This window comes from Artemia sp. Qi Xiang Cuo, chromosome 12, assembly GCF_049724085.1.
Source record: "Artemia sp. Qi Xiang Cuo chromosome 12, ASM4972408v1, whole genome shotgun sequence".
NCBI lineage: Eukaryota > Metazoa > Arthropoda > Branchiopoda > Anostraca > Artemiidae > Artemia > Artemia sp. Qi Xiang Cuo.
This window is the reverse complement of record NC_142805.1, coordinates 35,096,859-35,117,340: the sequence shown is the minus strand read 5'-3', so window position 1 is coordinate 35,117,340 and position 20,482 is coordinate 35,096,859. Positions and strand designations below refer to the sequence as shown.

At 34.6% G+C, this 20,482-nt stretch overlaps 1 protein-coding gene across 3 annotated transcripts in view; it reads left to right on the top strand.

Moving 5' to 3' along the window:
• The window catches only part of RpL13 (ribosomal protein L13), a 35,310-nt gene extending 23,196 nt beyond the window's left edge, over positions 1-12,114 (top strand). For all 3 annotated transcript variants that reach the window (XM_089098007.1, XM_089098006.1, XM_089098008.1), the window contains exons 4-5: positions 9,363-9,584; positions 11,950-12,114. In XM_089098007.1, the coding sequence (XP_088954133.1) occupies positions 9,363-9,584; positions 11,950-12,066 (339 nt within the window). In that variant the 3' untranslated portion in view covers positions 12,067-12,114. The remainder of the gene's footprint in view (positions 1-9,362; positions 9,585-11,949) is intronic.
• Positions 12,115-20,482: the final 8,368 nt, after the last annotated feature.

The window sequence follows — 20,482 nt, the reverse complement described above, 5'->3', positions numbered from 1 at the left end:
CTGCTTGATAGTGTAGTAAAAAAGAAAGAAGATATCCATTCAGCTGTTCATAATTATAAAATATTCCTTACACAAAGCAAGCTGTGACCTATGCGGCTTCAAGCTTCATGATTTCATGGAGAATGAAAGCAAACAGTCCTTTACAATGACATAACAATTAGACGTTGACTACTTCTGTTTTTCTCAGCAAATGCTTCAGTAAGACAGATAACCATACACGATGAATATAACTCAAAAGTGATGTTCTATAGGAAAATACATTTTGAGTTTTGAGGGCTGGAACGTTTAAAAGACCCTGGTTTTATTTTAATTTTTTTTTGAACTAGCAATTGTGTGCAGAAGACAATAAGAAGTAAATCATATATATAGAACTATATAATGATGCAGTACAGATGTTGAACAAAATAGCGTTGGGAATATGAAGAGGGAAAAACAAAGCATAATAAATATAGTGGACATTATGAAATGAGATAACTTTTATTAAGATGGTGAACACAATTCTTCAAAAAGCACATGCAGTCTCCAAATACAATCATTTGGATATTTTGGTTTATAAGTTCCTGGATTTCTTGTGTATGACCTAAACAAAAAATTTGTTTTATTTTTTGGTTTATTTCATATTCAAAGATTTAAAAATATAATCAATCAAAAAATTACCTGTTGCATTCTTTCAAAACTCTAAAGTAAACTTTGTTTCCGCATATTTTGTTATTATTATGAAGGATGAGTTATTTGTCATTACATAACAATTCCAGATTAGCAGGCAGTTATCTCTATTTTTATCGCAAATTAGGCTCGACATCAGAAACGCAGTGTTGATAAAAAATATTAGAAACTAGTTTTTTTCGCTTACCCTTGGATACTCGTTTTCACAGTGTTGCAAAAATTAATTACTGGCGCAGTTTCAAACCCTTTTAAGAACAGTATTGGGTAAAAATTGAATTAACTCACCAACTTCTTGTTTATAAGATTAAAAGGATCTGTAATCTACATATTATTGGAAGAAATGTCTGGAAAGGTGTCTTTAAAAATAGTGAAACCGATAATGTTCTAGTTCTTTAGTTTGTTTAAACATATCTGTGGGTCATTATTATCCAAGGTCGGAAAAAACTTACTAAAAACTAACTTTTTGTTCCAGCTGACGGTTTTGTGATAGCTGGAACAACAGAAAAGTAAATTTCAACTTTTGTATTAAGTTTTACTAAAGATAGTTAGTGAGCATCTTTAATAAATTATACCCGCATTATGATCAGTATTATTATCAGGCTAATCCATATTGAAAATATTATCAGGGTGAAAGTAAGATGAACATAATTGAATTATGAAGGCTATGGCTTTGTAGGCGTAATAAGCCCTTAGTTACTTCACAATCATCCCCGGTGAATGTCGACTTGGATAACTTCAGTAGTTAATGTAAAAAAAAAAAAATACTACCGTTTTCAACCTAAAGTGCACCTTTATGGCCTCTGCCATTGCCTGGGCTTCTTCGCTACTTCAACCAGCAAATTCTATCCAATAAAGTGGTATCACCAGTTTTCAAGCAATTTCCATTATTTTGCTTAATTTATTTTGAAAATTTTTAAAGAAGGATTTATAATTTTTTCCTCATCAACATGAAGATACCTAGTCTGAACTATTGATCTTGGAAATTTCAACAGCTGTGAAAGTAAGTTTGTTATATGACTGGCGGAGAAATAGTAATTTTCATGAGCAGTAATCAATTCCTTTTTCTGTTCAGCAAATATTTAATTCGTTATCTGAGTTCTCAGAATGAAGTGTCTTGATGACGTTTAAATTTTTAACAGTTCCATACTTAGATTTACAAGTTCCTCATCACAAATAAGACATAGATTTAAATTATTTTGACTGTCGTCGGCAATAAACCAAACCCAAAATATTTGTCACATTTTTTGCGTGCTCAAATAACACTAAGATGGTTGCTTTAGTGATGTATATAATCTTTTAGTGCTTCAGACAAAGCATCTTCATCATCACAATTCATAAACTACGGGAAGCACACTGGGAGGATTCCAAAAGCTACCAACATTAGCAATGCAACGCATGCTATTAAAGCTAAATGAAAGGGTAGGCCTACAAATACAAACTGCCAGTATTCCTGGTTTAACTGATGTAAAAAAGATACTAACATTATTGCAAAAAGAAAAAAATCAGACCTGGTTACGGATTGTGGCCTTTGATTTGAGAAACCCATGTCCTAGATGATGGGATTTTGCCCTAGGAAGGTAATTTCAAACTACTATCTCTGCCATTTCCTTATTTCTAGGCCTTAGAAGATTGGATGGAAAACAAGTCTATGTTTTTAAACTGTTTTATTTGATTAATTCAACATAACAAAAACATATACCCCCAACAGAGAGCAGAGCTCGTAAAATTGGGTATTAATAATAATAAAAATCACAAAAAAAAACATTTTCTCAACATAACGAAAAGAGAGAAAGAAAAAAACCTGTTTAAAGAGAGAAAAAAAACAGAACAAAACATAAAGAAAACAAACGCTGGACAAGTGGGCATGCAAGGTTATCCCAAGCTATCTATCATGTTTTCTATCTAAATTTTGACAAAGATTGTCAACTTAATTTTGGGTGTTTAGTCTCTTTTTATTTGGCTTTAGATTTTGAAAAAAATAGTTCCCATGATCCCAACTGTACTTAAAACCATAAGCAGGTTTTTTTTAACAAATTTAATAAACATTTTTATAAATATTTGAAACCTTATAAATCGGGATTTAGCTTAGATATGAAGCTAAGAAGAATTTCCTTGTGCCTCATTCGATGATTTCACTTTTATAACACGAAGTTTGTCAAAGTTCATGAAAGGTTAGTGCCTTTTTGAGAAGAAACGTGGAGGTAGACATTTCAAATCATACCCTCACAGCAACAGCAACCTTTTAAGAAAATCGAAATATATTTTCTTGTGATTATTATCTCTTCTAATCAGCAGTTGTACCAACCCAATTCTGCTCAAGTCATCCTCAGGGCTATACTGTGGTTTTTATCCTCCCCATAATATAGTGCAGATGGTTTGATATTATCTATTCTCCCTTCTTGTTTTTAGTTTCATTTTTGTGTTTTAAAGCTTTTTCCAATAGGCAATGATTAGAAGTCCTCCAAAAAAGTCCCCCAGATCCCAAATCAAATTCCAGTGAAAGTGTCATAGTGAAAGATACCCATCCTGGCTGGTCAAGCACCCTATCTCAAAGTTCTAATGATAGCTCCAATTCGGAGAATAGGACAATGATAAGTGTAGGGGCTAATGTAACCATAAACGATGATAATGGGTTTCAAGAGGTCCTCTCTAGAAGTTCTAAAAAAAGGAAAAAAATCTCCCCAATTAAAAGCATTTCCCCTCTCCCTGCCCAAGATTCTCCCTCCAAAAACTTAGGAATTTACTTTAAAATTACTCCCACTACCCCCTTTGAAATAAAAATGATCACTGCAATAAGATTTGCAATTTTTAAATTGCTAAAATCAATGTTCTCTCTTAACATTAACCGTGATGGATCTCTGCTAATTGCTGTAGAAGATCAGAAATCAGCAGATACAATAATTAACCTAAAATCCTTTCTGAATACCCCAATTATTGCATCTAATTGGAACCCAAAACAATCAACCGCAAAAATAGTAGTTTATAATGGTCCACCAGAGATATCTACTCAGGAGTTAAAAGAAGGGCTCTCAGATAGGGATGGAACACAATCCCAGTTGAGGATGTTACCCAACTTGGAAAACCTAACTCTAATGGCATAAAAACTAGTAGATCTTTCTTATTCACACTAAAAGATAAAATTGATATCCCAGAAAAATTATTCCTTTTTGGGCAAATCAAACCACACAAGGAATACAAAGCTAAGCCTATTCAGTGTCAGAAGTGTTTCAAACTGGGACACACGACAAACAAATGCAATGGAATTCTCCAAGAGTGTAGTAATTGTAAATCTTTCCATCCTAAAGAGCTGACAACTTGCAACAACACTCAGCCTACATGCATCAATTGCAAAGGCCCACATGAATCTACAAATAAATAATTATGCACTGCATACAACAAAAGAGCTCTAACACACCAAATATCAACAGAGAAGGCCATCCCATACCACTTTGAAGCAATGGAAGAAAATGCTGACCAACAATACCAAATAAAGCATGTAATGAAACCAACCAAAACCCCCAAGTCAAATGCCCCAAATGCATCAAGCACCCCATATAAAACACCATCTTCTAAGCCCCCTAGCTCAAATCCCTATCAGAAGGAATCACCAAGCCAACAAGCCTCCTTGTCCGGTGAGATGAGGCTAGCCTGGCCCTCCCTCCCAAGAAGAAACAAACCAGAAACACTACCAGGAATCAATCCCTTAACCAACAAACAAGATGCACAACCAAAAATGCAATCCCCAAATATATGCTTATTCATTCTAAACTGTAATGCAGTTCAGGCCATGAACATACATCAACTACAGAAAACAAAAATTATTGCAGAATTGGCAAAAATCTACATCCAAGATGATATGCTCATTCAAGCAAAAAAAGATCTTGCTTTACTTTTAACAAAGCTGAACATTGATACACAGTCATATGAAGAATAAATCAACAACACAACATTTATCAATACTCCAATGGAATGTAAGATCACTCACAGAAGATAAGCTAAATGAACTAATATCATTTATGAATAATAATTCCATTAATATTGCTTGCCTCCAGGAAACTCATTTAACCCAAAATCAACAAATTAAGTCTCTGGGATATACTATCCTGAGAAAGGATAGATCTTCAGAGAGAAAAGGAGGTGGTGTAGCTTTATTAGTTAATAATAATATAAAATTTTGTGGCATCAATTTTCCAGATTTTGAAACTGATGTTGATGTAATTGGTATCAGTGTTTGGCTGAATAATTTAAAAACCTACATAATAAGCTTTTATAATCCTAATGGCCAAACTACAGATGCCAAGGATTTCTTTAATTATATAAATAATTCTAATATGTTAAAAAATATCATTTGTGGTGATTTCAATGCCCACAGCCTTTTGTGGGGGAATAAACCAGCAAATAAAGCTGGTAAATTTATTGAGCATATGACTTCAAATAAAAATGAATTAGCTGTTGCTACCCCTCCAAACCTGAATACCTATTTCAACCCCAAAAGTGGCAAATTCTCCACAATTGACCTACAAATTGTGTCTTTAAATTTGTTGAACAAAATTTACATAAATAAAATTGATAGTCTATGTACAAACCACTTTGCTATAGTTTGCTCCCTAAATGAACCTGCTGAAACTTCATTTCATACCTCCAAATATATCAACACTAAAGCAAATTGGTCTATTTTCCAAAATAAGCTAAATGATGAAATTACAAGTTTCACCCAAAGTTCATGTATTTCTAACACAACAGTTGACACACATGCTGAAGCGTTGACATCTTTACTAATAAATACAGCTAATCATGCTATCCCCAGGACAACACCTAAGAAAACATTCCCTAAACAAATTCCTAAAGCATGGTGGACAAATGAGTGGCTAAATATATGGAGGATAAAAAAGGCAGATATGACAGAATTCATAAAAAAACCAACACCTACTACATATTTAAAAAAATTACAAGCAGAATCTAATCTAATAAGGACTATAATAGATGCTAAATATAAATACTGGAATAATTTTGCAAATAATCTCTCCAGAGAAACGCATGAGCCAATTATACATAAAGTCATAAGCCACATATGTGGGGAAAAGACTTCTCCCAACCCACTTCTGTATGAGCTTATACATAATAATACCCATTATGACAATGATAATGAAAAGGCTAACCTATTTGCAACTCTTTTTGTTAATAAGCTAACATCAAATAATCAAAGCAAACTGTCCACAATTCCTATGAACCCTAGTTACTAACCGCGCCCAGGATCCGAGTACATAACTAATCCATTTTCAATACAGGAATTGAATAATGCAATATATCATATTAGGTTCAAAACTAGCAGCAGCTCTGACAATATACACCCCAAATGGATAATGAATCTCACACCTTCATACAAACAAGAACTGCTAAATTGTTATAATCACGCTTGGGCATCTTCTAGGTTCCCCAATATATGGAAATGTTCGTCCCTCCTACCAATCCTAAAAAAAATTAACCAAAAGATAACCCTGAGTCTTATAGGCCCATAATGATTACACCTGTGATGGGGAAAATAATGGAGAAAATGATTTATCACAGACTCCTCTGGTTTGTTGAGAAAAATAACATGATCCCACACACTCAAACTGGATTCAGGAAATACCAATCCTCAACAGATGCTTTCATTTTGCTAACAAATGCAATAAATGAATCTTTCTCAAAAAATAATATCATAGTGGCAGCTTTCCTTGATTTTGAAGGAGCATATGACAATGTGAACCACCAAATCCTTTTAAATAAACTTGCAAACCTTGGAGTACCTCCTAAGTTAGTATCCTTTATTAAATCCTTCATATAAGTGCGAAGTTTCATTGTTTGTGTTGGTTCAGCCTCTTCACCCCAAAAGACAATATCCAAAGGCCTACCTCAGGGAGCAGTCCTCAGTTGCCTCCTATTTGCCCTATATCTGTGGGACATGAACCTATCCCACACGAATCTACAATATGCTGATGATCTGGTGCTATGGTCATCTGGTAACACCTTTCAGATAACACAGTCAAATCTGCAAAAGTCACTCTTCCAGTTTGAAAAATTCTCTCAACATTCAGATTTACCCATTGCACCCACCAAGTCAAAAATAATCCAATTCAACCGGAAGCGAAACATTGTTAAGGCAAAACTAACTCTAAGTAAAAAAACTATTACAGAAGATAATAATATTGATTACCTATGTCTAATTCTTTACAAAAAACTTAATTTCCACATCCACAATTAAAACACAATAAAAAAATGTTATATAAAAGAAAATATACTAAAAAGACTTCTTTCCACACCCTGGGGTTGTAAGGAGAAAAACTTACTCCAGTATTATAAATCACATATAAGACCCCATATTGACTATGGGCTCATTGTCTATGGTGTATGTGCAAAGACCCAGATGCAAAAAATTGAAACAACACACAATGATATAATACGTCTCATATTTGGTCTTAGGAAACCCACAAGCACCAAGTTTCTGCTTATGGAGAGAGGATTTACAACAATAAGGGAGAGACGTAGCTTTCTGTTGATAAAACATCTTACAAAAATTGAATCAAATAGCTCACACACATTACATAATTGGTTAAGAAATCCAGCCATGTATAGAGGTATTGCAGATGAGTATGCCAATATGCAAAAGAAGTTCCCTGTACCAGCAAAGTCTATTGCACCTGCTTTCCCCCAATTCCGTCCATGGAATCGGTCATTTCCCATAATAAATACTGAATTTTCAAAATGGAATAAAGATTTAACCCCCATTGCTTTTGTCCAGAAAAAATTTGCAGAACTTAATACAATTACCTATAAAAATCACTTCCAAATATTTGCTGATGGGTCAAAAATGAATGAGAAGGTTGCAAGTGGTGTTTTCCTTCCTCACCGGAAAATTGCAATGGGTAAGAGATTATTTAATAATTTATCTATAATGTCTGCTGAGTTAAATGGCATTAGAACACCTTAAGCAAAACCAATCTTTGATTGAAAGTTCGAATAATATTATCATCTATTCCGACTCTTTATCAAGCCTTGAGTTGCTGACCTCAGCTCCTCAATATAAGTTGGACATTGACACTTATCATTGTCACAGTATTATTGATAATCTTGCTTCAAGTGGCATAAAAACTTACTTTCAGTACATTCCTAGCCACTCTGGCACAAGTGGTAATCATCAGGTTGATGAAATAGCAAAAAATGCTATAAATATTGACCAGCCAAGTGGAAGACCAATCCCAATTAGAGACATTTACCGAAGGATGCTATCAGATATTAATTTTAATAAGATTAATCCTATCCTTTCCCCCTTTCCCAATAAGTATCTTTCTAAAATTTATCATAGAATTCGTTCTGGAACAAATGGACTAAATTTCCTTGCATTCTCATATAAGATTTCTAATTCAAGTGGTTCAATTCCCCTGTCCCCTCTTTGCAGGCATTGTAATATGAATAATGAAACAATTGACCATTACCTATTTGAATGTAATATGTTGACGTCTGCACAACATACCTTGCTTTGTAAACTGTTAAAATACTTTAAACACCACAAAATCCCACTATCAGCCAAGAGCCTAGCCAACTATACCTGCACACAGCATAGAAATCGACATCTATCATCTTATATTTGAACTCCTAGAGTCGAAAGATCTGCTGAAAGATATCTGAATATATATAATAAATATGAGGCAATCAAGCCAGTAGCTCTGTAGCCCACAGAGTGAAGCAAAAGGAAAAGGGCTAAATAGTTTTACTGAAAAGCCCGCTTGCTGTTAAATAGAAGAAGAAGACCCTCTGTTAGGTATTATGAAGATCCCTTGATGTTTTATTTGGTTAGCTGAATATGTTCCGTCAGACCCCCCTCCCATATCCCCCAACCACCCTGCTAAAAATGTCGTTTTGCTTCCATTATTTGTCCTTGCGTTGTTAAAGACTGTGGTCCCGCCCACCTTTATGATCACCAACGCATCCACCTTCTTTAGAGACTGTAATTCATTCGGTAACTGGCCTATTATATCTGGTGGTAAATCCGATACCTCTCATACTTTGACTGGATCAATTGAAGTTGGGTGTCAGGGTAACAAACCGACTAATACTTTTTGCCATGTGTTAACTTTTGAAGAAATAGTAGCACTTGATATATGTCAGATCCAGTATTAATCTTGAACATTATGTAACAAAATGGTAGCTTGTGCTAGTATTTTTCTGTATTACGGAGTTTCAACTTTTCTTATATTTGAAATCTATTTCTCAGATAGTTAATGTCACATTTCACGAAAATTGCTCAGCTCAACACCGCAGCTGTGTTCAAATAGTATATTTCATTTACATTTCTGAGAAAAAATCACAAATGAAAACTGGTTAGATTGACTCAATTTTACGAGTATATTAAACACATTCATGGTTATGTATATTATCAAACATAGATTATCAATGATTGTTTTTAATATAAGGCGTTTAAATAAAGTTGGAAATTTTATAGGTTAAACATAAAAAATTTAACAGTTGCCTTAATAGTTAGATTAGCATCACTCCTTGTGTCCTTTGCTGCATATTGCTCAGATAGTTCTGTCTAACACATTTTAGATTTACTTTTATGTGAAGAACCATTAAATATACATTGATGGAAAAAACAGAGACTAGTAAAACTTGAGTCCCAAAAAATAATCTACTAATGACTATAAATCTCTGTACAGGTAAATGTCAAACGCCTAAAAGAATACCGCTCTCGTTTGATCCTCTTCCCCCGTTCTTCTAAGAAGGTACAGAAAGGCGAAGCCACAGAAGAAGAAATCAAGATGGCTTCTCAGCTTCAGGGTGACGTTATGCCTATTAGACAGCCTAAAGGCAGGATGGACAAACCTAGGGTAGTTACTGAAGAAGACATGAATTTCAGCCCCTTCCATGTTTTGAGACAGGTATATTTTTTCTTATAGTTTCTAGCTGAAAGCGGATTTAAAATGTCCTTGTATGTAGGTTGTCATCCCTGGTGATTCATAAACAGTTTCATGGTTTTCTCTTCTCTTGAGGTTTTTTTTTCGTTTTCCAGTTTTTTCAGTTTTTGATTTTCCAGTTTTGTCACTACCTTGTTACTTTTCCTGAGATTTCTAATCGTTTATATGTATTTATTAGATAAGGAAGTCGGAAGAGTTGAATTCAAAATATGCCAGTTTGCTAAGTCAGAATTTAACACTAACTTAATAAAGGACAAGAAGAACGGTTTGAGATACTTGTTCACAGTGTTGAACTCATCTCTAATAGTGATACATTTATGCCACTGTAGCCATAAGTTTTTAAGTCAGTTAAAGAAAAAAACCTGGGGGGGGGGAGGCGTAATTGAGTAGTCATTATTGCTTTATTTATAAACTTTTATCGTTTTGTGTTTAAAATCACCAGGTGTTTGGTGTTAAGATGGTAAGCGCGTCTTCCTTTTCTGTCTGCTCTAAGTCATAGTATTGATAGGATAGGTGAATTTGTTTCTCCGTTAATGTACTAGTTTCAAATATTCCACCAGGCATATGCCCTCTGTTGAAAATGGATGTGTATATATATATATATATATATATATATATATATATATATATATATATATATATATATATATATATATATATATATATATATATATATATATATTTGAAAACCAGCCTTACTTAAGACATAAAGCCGAGCAGTAATAAAAAAAAGGAAAGAAATCACGCGAAAAACAGAGACTAAACACTTCAAAATACATTAAAACTTCAGCAAACTATTTGGTCAGCACCAGTGTCCCAAGATGGTTAAGTCTTGATAGACAGGAATAATGCTCAGAAGCTTGCTTTCTATGGTGAGAATGGGATCAACAATGCTAAATTTCCTGACAAAATAATAATTGTGGGTCCACGTGGGGAAACGTTGAAGATATTTCGAGAAACGATAGAAAACTGAACGAAATTTTGGCTTGTCTAAATTTGAAAATTGTTGCATAAAAGGTGCAATATATAAATAATGCGTCTTTTGAAGGGTATATTTTTAATGAAAAAAGATGCATTCGATAGCCCGATCTGACGTTCTATATGAGCTATTAGGATTTGGCGTGTAAGCTTTACCAACAAAACAATTGAGAGACCAAGGTAAGTAATCTGACTGACTTGATCCTTCTGTTCGCAAGTAGGATATCCGCTGGTAGCACTTGCTTCTAGTTGAAGAAAACAGCTTCAGTCTTTTGTGCATTGAACTCGCGACCTAGCATCGAATAATCACATGTTAGCGATGTATAAACCTCGCTTATGTATACTATATATATATATATATATATATATATATATATATATATATATATATATATGTGTGTGTGTGTGTTGGAAATAAAACAATTCTACTCTACTTACGCTGCTTCCAAAATAATTATGAAGTTTTTTCTTTTTAATTTAACTAACTAAACACGAATTTGAATTGTTTATGCACTTCCAACTGTGTTTTGTTTTCTGATTTAATAATGAGAAAAAAATAACTTGCTTGAAATCAAATTAACGAAACAAAACATAGTTGTTGTTCTTTTTTAAAACCTCTTCGGTATTCTAACTCATTTATTCGGTAATGTAAAATAACTTAAATGAATAAAATTTTTGTAGTTTTCTTTCCTAGCCGCCTCACAGGGATGCGGATATTCAAAGCATCTGAAAGTTCAGTCCTATTATGCAGAGTAGAATTTGGCGAATTACCACCACGATTTATAGGAAGCTGGATTTGACTCTAACCAAGGGACCCCGCTGGTACCATTTTATCAGCAACGTTGACCTCCTGGCCAATACAATGCAGATTCCGTTTTCACAGCAAGTAGCACAGCTTACGCTGAGATGGTGTGGTCATCTCCGAATGCCTAAAGAAAACCCCAGTTGTATTGCCGACGAAATCAACCTGATCAAGACTGGGTATCATGGAGGAGGATGTTGTCTGCTCTCTGGATACTGGCGCCAAGCTGGCAGGAAAATTAAGTAAGCTAAGCAGTTGAGGACAGGTAAAGTTGTAGAAAATAAATGTGAAAAAAGATCTGCTATTTATTTTGGATTAGTTCTACTAGCACAATAAGTTATGCTGCATGCTCACCTACTAAGTTATGGCACGTCGTTTTGCCCAGAAACTTTGTAATAGTTAAAAACATGTTTTAAATATCTTCTATTTTTGCTTACGCGAGGCTTTTACACCCCATTGAATTTTTGGGCGACTGAGTTTTGATGACTTTTTTATGCCTGTAAAACTGTTGTAAGGTCAGTTGTTAAAAATATGACTACTGTATTTTAGGCTCGTGCTGCAGCTCGTCTCCATGGTATCAGACAAAAGCGCGCTAAGGAAGCTGCAGAAGACCCAGAATCCGCTAAGGCAGCCAAGGAAAAGGCTCTTAAAGCAAAGAAGAAGTGATTTGCTTTTTTTGTGGTATAGACAAAATTAAACTTTGTCTTCGCTAAATTGGCTCTTGCTTATCTTAGTTGAATGAATTGGATTCAGAAACATGTAAGATTACTGTAGTTTCTCTAGGTCAGGCCTGTCGAATATACGGACCTTGTGCTGTGACTGACACGTGTCTGAATTTATAACATTTTAATTGATATAAGATTATAATTATAAGAAAATTGAGATTAATTGTTTAAGAAATAGATTATGTAAAACGAAGAAAATGCAAAGCCAAGATTGAAATAGGCCGGCATCGCCAAGAAAGCACAACCGCGAAAGTGCTATAAATTCAGAGTATTCTGAGTGTACTTTGATCAGGGGGGTTAAGCAGCAGTTCTCCTTGCGGCGAATGGGGAGGAGTAAAGTTCTGGCTGAAGACAGTAAATTTTTTTCAAGCAAGAACGGTCAGGCCGTGTCAGTTTGTTTGACCTGCCTGGTTTGCTAGTTGAAAGTCTCCTAGAAAAAATTTGCATATCTTTCACATAAAAATATTCTTTCGGTTTTAGACACGTGTTTTCTGGTCAAAAAACGAATTTTTGGTTCTAGTTTGAACCAGAAGCGAACTTAATATACGAAGGTATGTTCTCATTAAGCAGTGGGTAATTCTGCTGCCAAAGGAGAATTCGATTTTTGTCATAATTTTGCTTAAAAGGTTTTTACACAGTGGTATGATGTCTAACCGTAATAGGTGTAAAGTTAAACCAAATCTATTTTCGTTATCATATTGAATTTTGATATAAAGATAAACTTACAGCTAAGTAAGTTCTGAGTTAATTATTCCAATATAATCATAATACTATCAGGAATATGAAAGATTACCTAATGCTTATTACTATCTGATATTATATTGAACTAATATATTTTTTAAAAAGTAAAATTTAAGCCATTATAGGCGACCCCACCCCTAAACCTAGAATGTAAAAGCACCAAGTGAGGTTAAGAAGGATTTTTTTAAATGCACTTAAATTATTGAGTGGATAGATTGACATCTAAATATGAGGTATTGAGCGGAATTAGTCAACAAAAATAACCAGTTTTAAAGTCACAATCTCTCATTTGTCTGCATATTCAAAAATTTGGCTTTCCTTGGGGTTATTCTATATGATCGGACAAAATACTTTTTCACGAAGTTACCTCACCTTTTCACTTAATTCGCAAGTTTCTGTTTACCTTTCTTTAGTCCCTTCCTGGAAATAGACTTGTGAGTTTAAATGTAAAAAAAGTGAAACCTTAACAGAAAAAATTCTAAAATTTATCCATCCAAAGCTATACAAATATACAGCGTTTAGATGTTAATCAGCTAAATTAAAATTTTACTTGCCTAGTTCCTAAGAGGTTGCTCAATCTGGCTTCAATAGTAATAAGCCAATACGTAATTCTGGACTGTGTTTGTAAGAAATTATAATCTGTAGGTAGGCCCCGGCGGATCGACCGAATGCCGTTGACGAGAGGCCCGGTCGAACGCCGCCGAAGTGTCGCAACGCCACAGGCGCGCCGCCGGCGGCAAAGGCGGCGGCGTTCGGTCGACTTTAAATTAATTATGCGGCAATTTTTTATTGCGTCAACCGCAAAGTCGGATATTTCCTTCTCGTGTGGTTTAGTATTTCGATTTTCCTGATTAGAAATCAAGCAGGGCTAGCACTATCCCCGAATTTTTGGGTATTTCTCCAAAAATCTATGAGACACCCCGAAAAAAAATTTAGTTCCCCGAATCCCCAAAAATCACGCAATCATGGTGCCACCCCTGGTGATTTATCACCAATGACTTTCCCTGTCAAATATTACTTTGCATACCATAATTCTTCACTACTCTTTTGTTCGTTAATTTTCATCTCTTTTGTTACTTTACATAAAAATGAGACATATGCAATTGCAAATATTGCAATATACACAGTTCTTCATATGTTGACAAAAAAAGTATCGTTTTTATGAAATGAGTTTAAATCATTTCGAATGCAGTTTACCAATCGCTATTTCTTACATCATTCGTAGTCAAGAATTTTATTTTCAAGTTGAATATAATTATAGAACGCATTCACTACTATACAGCTAAATTGTAAGTTTGCAGAATTTTGTATTTCTTTTGCTGCTTTTAGATAAGATTTTCTTGATGTTTAATACTCATTTGTTGAACGCCTGATAGAAAATACAATCTTCTTTCTGAAACATTTTTACTCCCCCCCCCCCCAAAAAAAAAAAAAAAAACAACAAACCCTTCTATTGAGACAAAATTTATCTATAGACTAAGCTATGTACAAGGGTGAGTAATTAAATATTTAACCAGCAGCTACCAAAAAAACATTATTTATAAAAAAATTGTAAATTTTTGCCTATAGGGGGGGGGGGATAGTTGGCTATCATTTTTAAATAATAATACCTCATTTTTTTTTTATTGAAAGCAGGGATGCCAAAAAGATAATTATTTTTTTCATTTAAAGTGGAGACAGAAGAAAATTATATCAAATTCCCTCGGAAATCATTGAAATATTTTGATAGACCCAGGGCCCCTCATTGGGACTTGTTCATTGTATTGGGTATTTTGCAATTTTTCATAGGCTACTGTCGTAATTTGGCTTTTGTGTATGCTCCCTTTTAATTAGATTCTTTAGATCTCACTGAATGCCACAGTGAATCTAAGACTCAGCTTTCCAATAATTTGAGGTATATCTGAATAATTTCGACATTTTTGTCGTTGTCTTTGTACCCCTTTACTCATACCATCAATTTTTTTTTCAAGGAACAATAAGCTGTTTAACGTTTTTTTGCGTGCTTGTTTGAACAATATAGTGACCTATTTAATTATTAAGTAAATTATTTTTCTTATGTAAAGCTGAGACGGTATCCTATCAAGGTGGTATCCGGAGGGGGGGGGGGGGTAGGGAGGTATTATATTTAAATGATAATATCTCGAGATTTTTTTATTGAAAGCAGGGATATAAAAAAGTTATTTTTTTTTATTTAAAGCAGAGACGGCATCCTATCAAGATAGTATCCAGAGAGGGGGAGCATAGGGAGTTATTATATTTAAGTGATAGTACCTTGAGTTTTTTTTACTGAAAGCAGGGATGCCAAAAAGTTGACAAAATTTACAAGATTTTCGTGATTTATACTTGAAACAGCACTTGAATAGTTTAATCGTTGAAAGGGAAAGGGAGACGTGTGTCCGACTCGTTTTTTTTTATTAGCGATTAAAAGAGTTTAATTTTAAAACATTCATTTATAATTACCAGACAGATTAACACTACAACGAATTGGTGTAACGAAAGAGATACCGACATCTCCACCTAACGTTGCGCGCGAGTGACAATGACGCCCTTGGTCCTGTGCCCAAGTATATTAAAAGGCCAGGTCATAATAAAACCTTTCAATATGGGAGGTTCAAGGAGGAGTCTTTGACAGTCTTATGACCTCAGGGTACTAGATGTTGCAACGTTCTTACGCTTCTACAGTGGTTTAAAAAATTCGATCTGTAAACTTTGGAAGTGGGTTTTTCTTGGTTGAAACCAATTATTAAAATTCTAAGTATATGTCAAAAGGTCCATTTCCTAGTTAAAATCCCATTTCCTTGATAACTAAATTAATTCTGAATATTTGCTGTAATTCCTGGAAGTTGACAGATTAAAATACAGCAGTTCTGTCAAATGCCCGGATGTGTATCTGCATATTGTGCTGAATATAAGTTGCCAATTTAGATTATTTGAGTGAGTTCGAATTCTGTATCTGTCCTCGCCATATGTACATTCACGGTATTATATGTACAAATTAACATTTTATGCTCTAAACATAAACTATGTGATGGTTAGAGATTATAGACAACCTCCACTGGTAGAACCCAGATAATAGGCCAACGCTACCATAAGGCCCCAAAGAGAAGAAGTCTCACTTTACAGAGAAGTAGATAATTCACAAAGAAGTGAACACAGAGACTTTACAGATCACCCCACAAATGATTACCAAAAATATGCACAAATGTAACATTTGGAATATTATTACACTTTTTTCAAAGCTTTGAAGAAAAGCAAAAAAGGCTAAATACCCCTAACTACGCTTGAAAACTATTTTAAAAAGAAACTCCTTGGAGATTTCCATGGATATGACCATAGCAGAAACTTTGAGCCTGGGTGGGGATCAAAGAGGAGTCTTTGAGTATTTTGACCACAGTTGACTTATTGTTGCGACTTTCTTAAATTTGGTAATTTTTGTGAGCATTTGGAAATCAAAGCTTAAACTCAATAACTGATACTAAGTATCCTAACATTTTGCTTGGATTAAAAGTGACGAACTAGGAAGAAAACCTCAACATCTTCCTGGAACTACTTCAGGCTGCATATTATTTCATTTAATTACATTGAAAACGGATGAGCTTTTCATTTTTTAACCTAAGAAAATAGCTGGCACTTCATTTTTTTCATACCGAATAAACCATCAAGGGTTTTTTGTTTCATTGTAATTGAAGTGTTCTCATGTGAAGTGTTCATCATGTATTTTTCACTTTGATAAATTTACTCCTTTTAGATGTAGTTTATAATTTGACTGATATTAGGTATTTATGAGTTTATAATTTGGAATGAATTCCCAAAAGAAAAAATGAATCAAACAGTTCGTGGTAACGAACTGTAAGTAAGGAGCCACCCGGCTCAATGGTAACCGAAACTCTAAAAAACTGCATTTTGATACCAATACATACATAAAAAGAATCAAATTTTAATTCTGAGTTCAAATACATAAATTTCATCATGATAACTATTACGTATCAAAAGTTACGCGCCAGAGAAAGTTTGGCTGATTTTCGAAAAAAGAGGGAAAAACCCCCTAAAAAATATATAACCTTAATGAAAATCACACCATCATATTCAGCGTATCATTAACCCTACTGTAGAGGTTTCAAGCTCCTATCTACAAAAATGTAGAATTTTCCATTTTCTGCCAGAAGAAAGATCACGGATGCGTGTTTATTTGTTTTTTTTCCCAGGGGTGATCGTATTGACCCAGTGGTCCTAGAATATCGTGGGAGGGCTCATTGGAACGGAAATTAAAAGTTCTAGTGCTCTTTTTAAGTGACCAAAAAAAAAATGGAGGGCAACTAGGCTCCCTACCACGCTCATTTTTTTTCCCAAAGTCACCTGATCAAAATTTTGAGATAGCCATTTTGTTCAGCATGGTCAAAAATATTATAACTATGTCTTTTACGATGACTTAATCCCTCGAAGCCCCCAGGAGGAGGGATGAAAGCCATGAACTTTACCCAATGTTAACATATAGTATTGGTATAGTTATAGTAACATATAGTAGGCCTATAGTTATAGGGACCCGGCTCAATGGTAACCGAAACTCTAGAAAACGGTATTTTGATACAAATAGATACATCAAAAGAATCGGATGTTAATGCTGATTTCAAATATATAAGTTTCATCAAGTTTAATCCTACTCATCAAAAGTTAGGAGCCTGAGAAAATTTGGCTAATTTTCGAAAAAAGGGGGAAAGACCCCCTAAAAGTTATAGAACCTTAATGAAAATCCCACCATCATATTCCACGTATCAGAGAACCCTACTGTAGAGGTTTCAAGCTCCTATCTACAAAAATGTGGAATTTTGCATTTCTTGCCAGAAGAAAGATCACGGGTGCGTGTTTATTTTTTTTCCCCAGGGGTGATCGTATCGACCCAGTGGTCCTAGAATATCGTGGGAGGGCTCATTGGAATGGAAGTTAAAAGTTCTAGTGCCCTTTTTAAGTGAAAAAAAAAATGGAAGGCAACTAGGCCCCCTCCCTCGCTCATTGTTTTCCCAAAGTCACCTGATCAAAATTTTGAGATATCCATATTGTTCAGCATGTTCGAAAATATTATAAGTATATCTTTTAGGATGACGTAATCCCCCGAAGTTCCCGGGAGGAGGGCTGAAAGTTATGAACTTTACCCAATGTTAACATATAGTATTGGTTATTGGGAAGTATACAGTACAGACGTTTTCAGGGGAGATTTTTCCTGGTAGTGGGGGGGAGGGGTCGAGCTGGGACGTCCGCCGGGAGGGGGGCCTCCGGGCCCCCCCCGAAATCTCACGATTTTTTTAATTTTCCCATAATTTTCTGATTTTTCTCACAGAATAATGGGTTTGAAGGATTTTGCCCCCCCCCGAAACAAATTCCTGCGTACGTGCCTGGGGTCGGGGGTTATGTAGGAGCATCTTTCCATGAAGGAAGTTTTCATGGGGGAAGGGACATTGCTATGAAGGGGATGCCGAACTTCCCAGCATTATTTAAAAAAAGATCAGAAATTAAATATAAAAAAAACAAGTTTTTCAACTGCAACAGCAGCAACATCAAAACTTTAAACGAACAGAAAATATTACATATATGATTGGTTCACCCCCTAGTCAATGCCTCACTCTTTAAGCCAGAGAGTGTTTAGTACTTTCATAAGAGCTATTTATTCTAATTAACGGCCTTTGTGATTAAGCGGTCATTTTTAAAGAATTGGAACAAAATTCGAACTTTAGCTTAAAGAGCAAGGTATTGACTAAGGGGCAAAACCTCTAATATACGTATTAAATATATATGAATATAGAAGTTCGTTACGTAAGTTAATTCGTAAGTTACGTATATTTATTACTAATAAAAACGTTCATAAATAAAATGAAACGAGTTTCGAGAAAGCCATTTAACTAGATAAAAGTAAATTAATATGAAAATTTTGTTTTAATTATTCATGTACTGTGAGCCAAGATCAAAACCTGCATTTATTCAAAAACGTTAAAAAATTAAATAAAAAAAACAAGTTTTTTTAACTGAAAGTAAGGAGCGACATTAAAACGAACAGAAATTATTCCGTATATGAAAGGGGCTGTCCCCTCCTCAACGCCTTGCTCTTTACGCTAAAGTTTGACTTTCTCACAACTCTATTTTTTTAAACAATAAAAAACTCTAGCGTAAAGAGCTAGGCGTTGAGGAGGGGACAGCCCCTTTCATATACGGAATAATTTCTGTTCGTTTTAAGTTTTAATGTCGCTCCTTACTTTCAGTTAAAAAAACTTGTTTTTTTATTTAATAATATCCAAAAGAGCAGCCAAAGGCAATAAAAAAGCAGTAGTTCAGCCTTAGCCTACATAACATATATTTTATAAAGAAGCCAAAAAAAACTTTATAATGCATTTTTTTTTAAATTATTATTAAAAACCAGTTTTGAATACAAGAAGGCTTTTTAAGAATCCACAAGAGAAAAAAAACAATCAATATCAAAGTCGCCCATTTCAGCTGTTTTAAAGGTGACAAAAAGATATAGGTAAAGGGCATTATGAAAAAATTAAGCTTCTAAGTTCAAAGTTTTTACCCAGATAACTGACGAATTTTGTGATACGATATTTGAAGTTTTGTGTGCAGTAATGCTCGATGAAAAAAACTACTAATTTTGATAATTATTTATGTTAAGAATACATAGCTAATAGATACTTCAACTACTCGTATAATGCAAGGGTTCTGAAACGTCACAGCCATTTCGTTTCTACCAGATTTCTGCTTCTCTTGATGAATAACGAAGAAGACCAGTTTCCAGCCAGCGACTGGTGAACTTTTGAACTCATGAATAGGCTTGAATCTTTTGCAAATTTAAGCTGTGATTTGAGAAAGACTGATGAAAACATTAATGTTTGTGGTCAACATTGATTGCACCGTCGACATCTTACCGGCGGCGCCCCGCCGACATCTTACCGGCGGCGCGCTGTTTGGCCCCGCCACCGCCGGTCTTCCCTCATCGGCGCAGCGCCGGGGTCAATCTGTAGGCATATTAATATCAAAATAGGAATAGGAGTAACAAAAGATTGCTATCTGTTGTCTGTTGGAGTATGAGTAATTGCCACTTGTCCCCTGACCTGCAATTGACACTCGTATGAGGATGAACTTCAGCTCAACATGATCTAGTCTTCGAGTTTATTTTTAAAATTTATTTAAAGTCTAAATAGTGGTTTCAATACAAAGAAAGATCCTAACTTATTTAGTATCCGGGAGCGCATACACACGAAGAGGAGGTTGGAAGTCACACAGGAAGAATTTAACAGAAATGTTTCTAAAACACTAAAGGATAATTCCATTTTTTATTCGTTTATTTGACAAAAGAAATGCACAGATCTGCAAATGTGCTACTTTAACTTGTATTTTTGTAAAATCGTAGACTTTCGACGTCTATTTTGATTGACAAATGGGATAAAAAGTAAATAAAACAACTTATCGGTGCTTATGCCTCATCGGTGTTTATGCCTTATTATCTTAGAAAATACGTGTTTGAAACAAAGAAATTCGCGTCATCGAAACAAGAAATTGAGTATTTATGATTTTTCTTCAAAAATGACAAAGTGCAAAGCGTGACCACCTAATGCACCCAAAATTGTGCT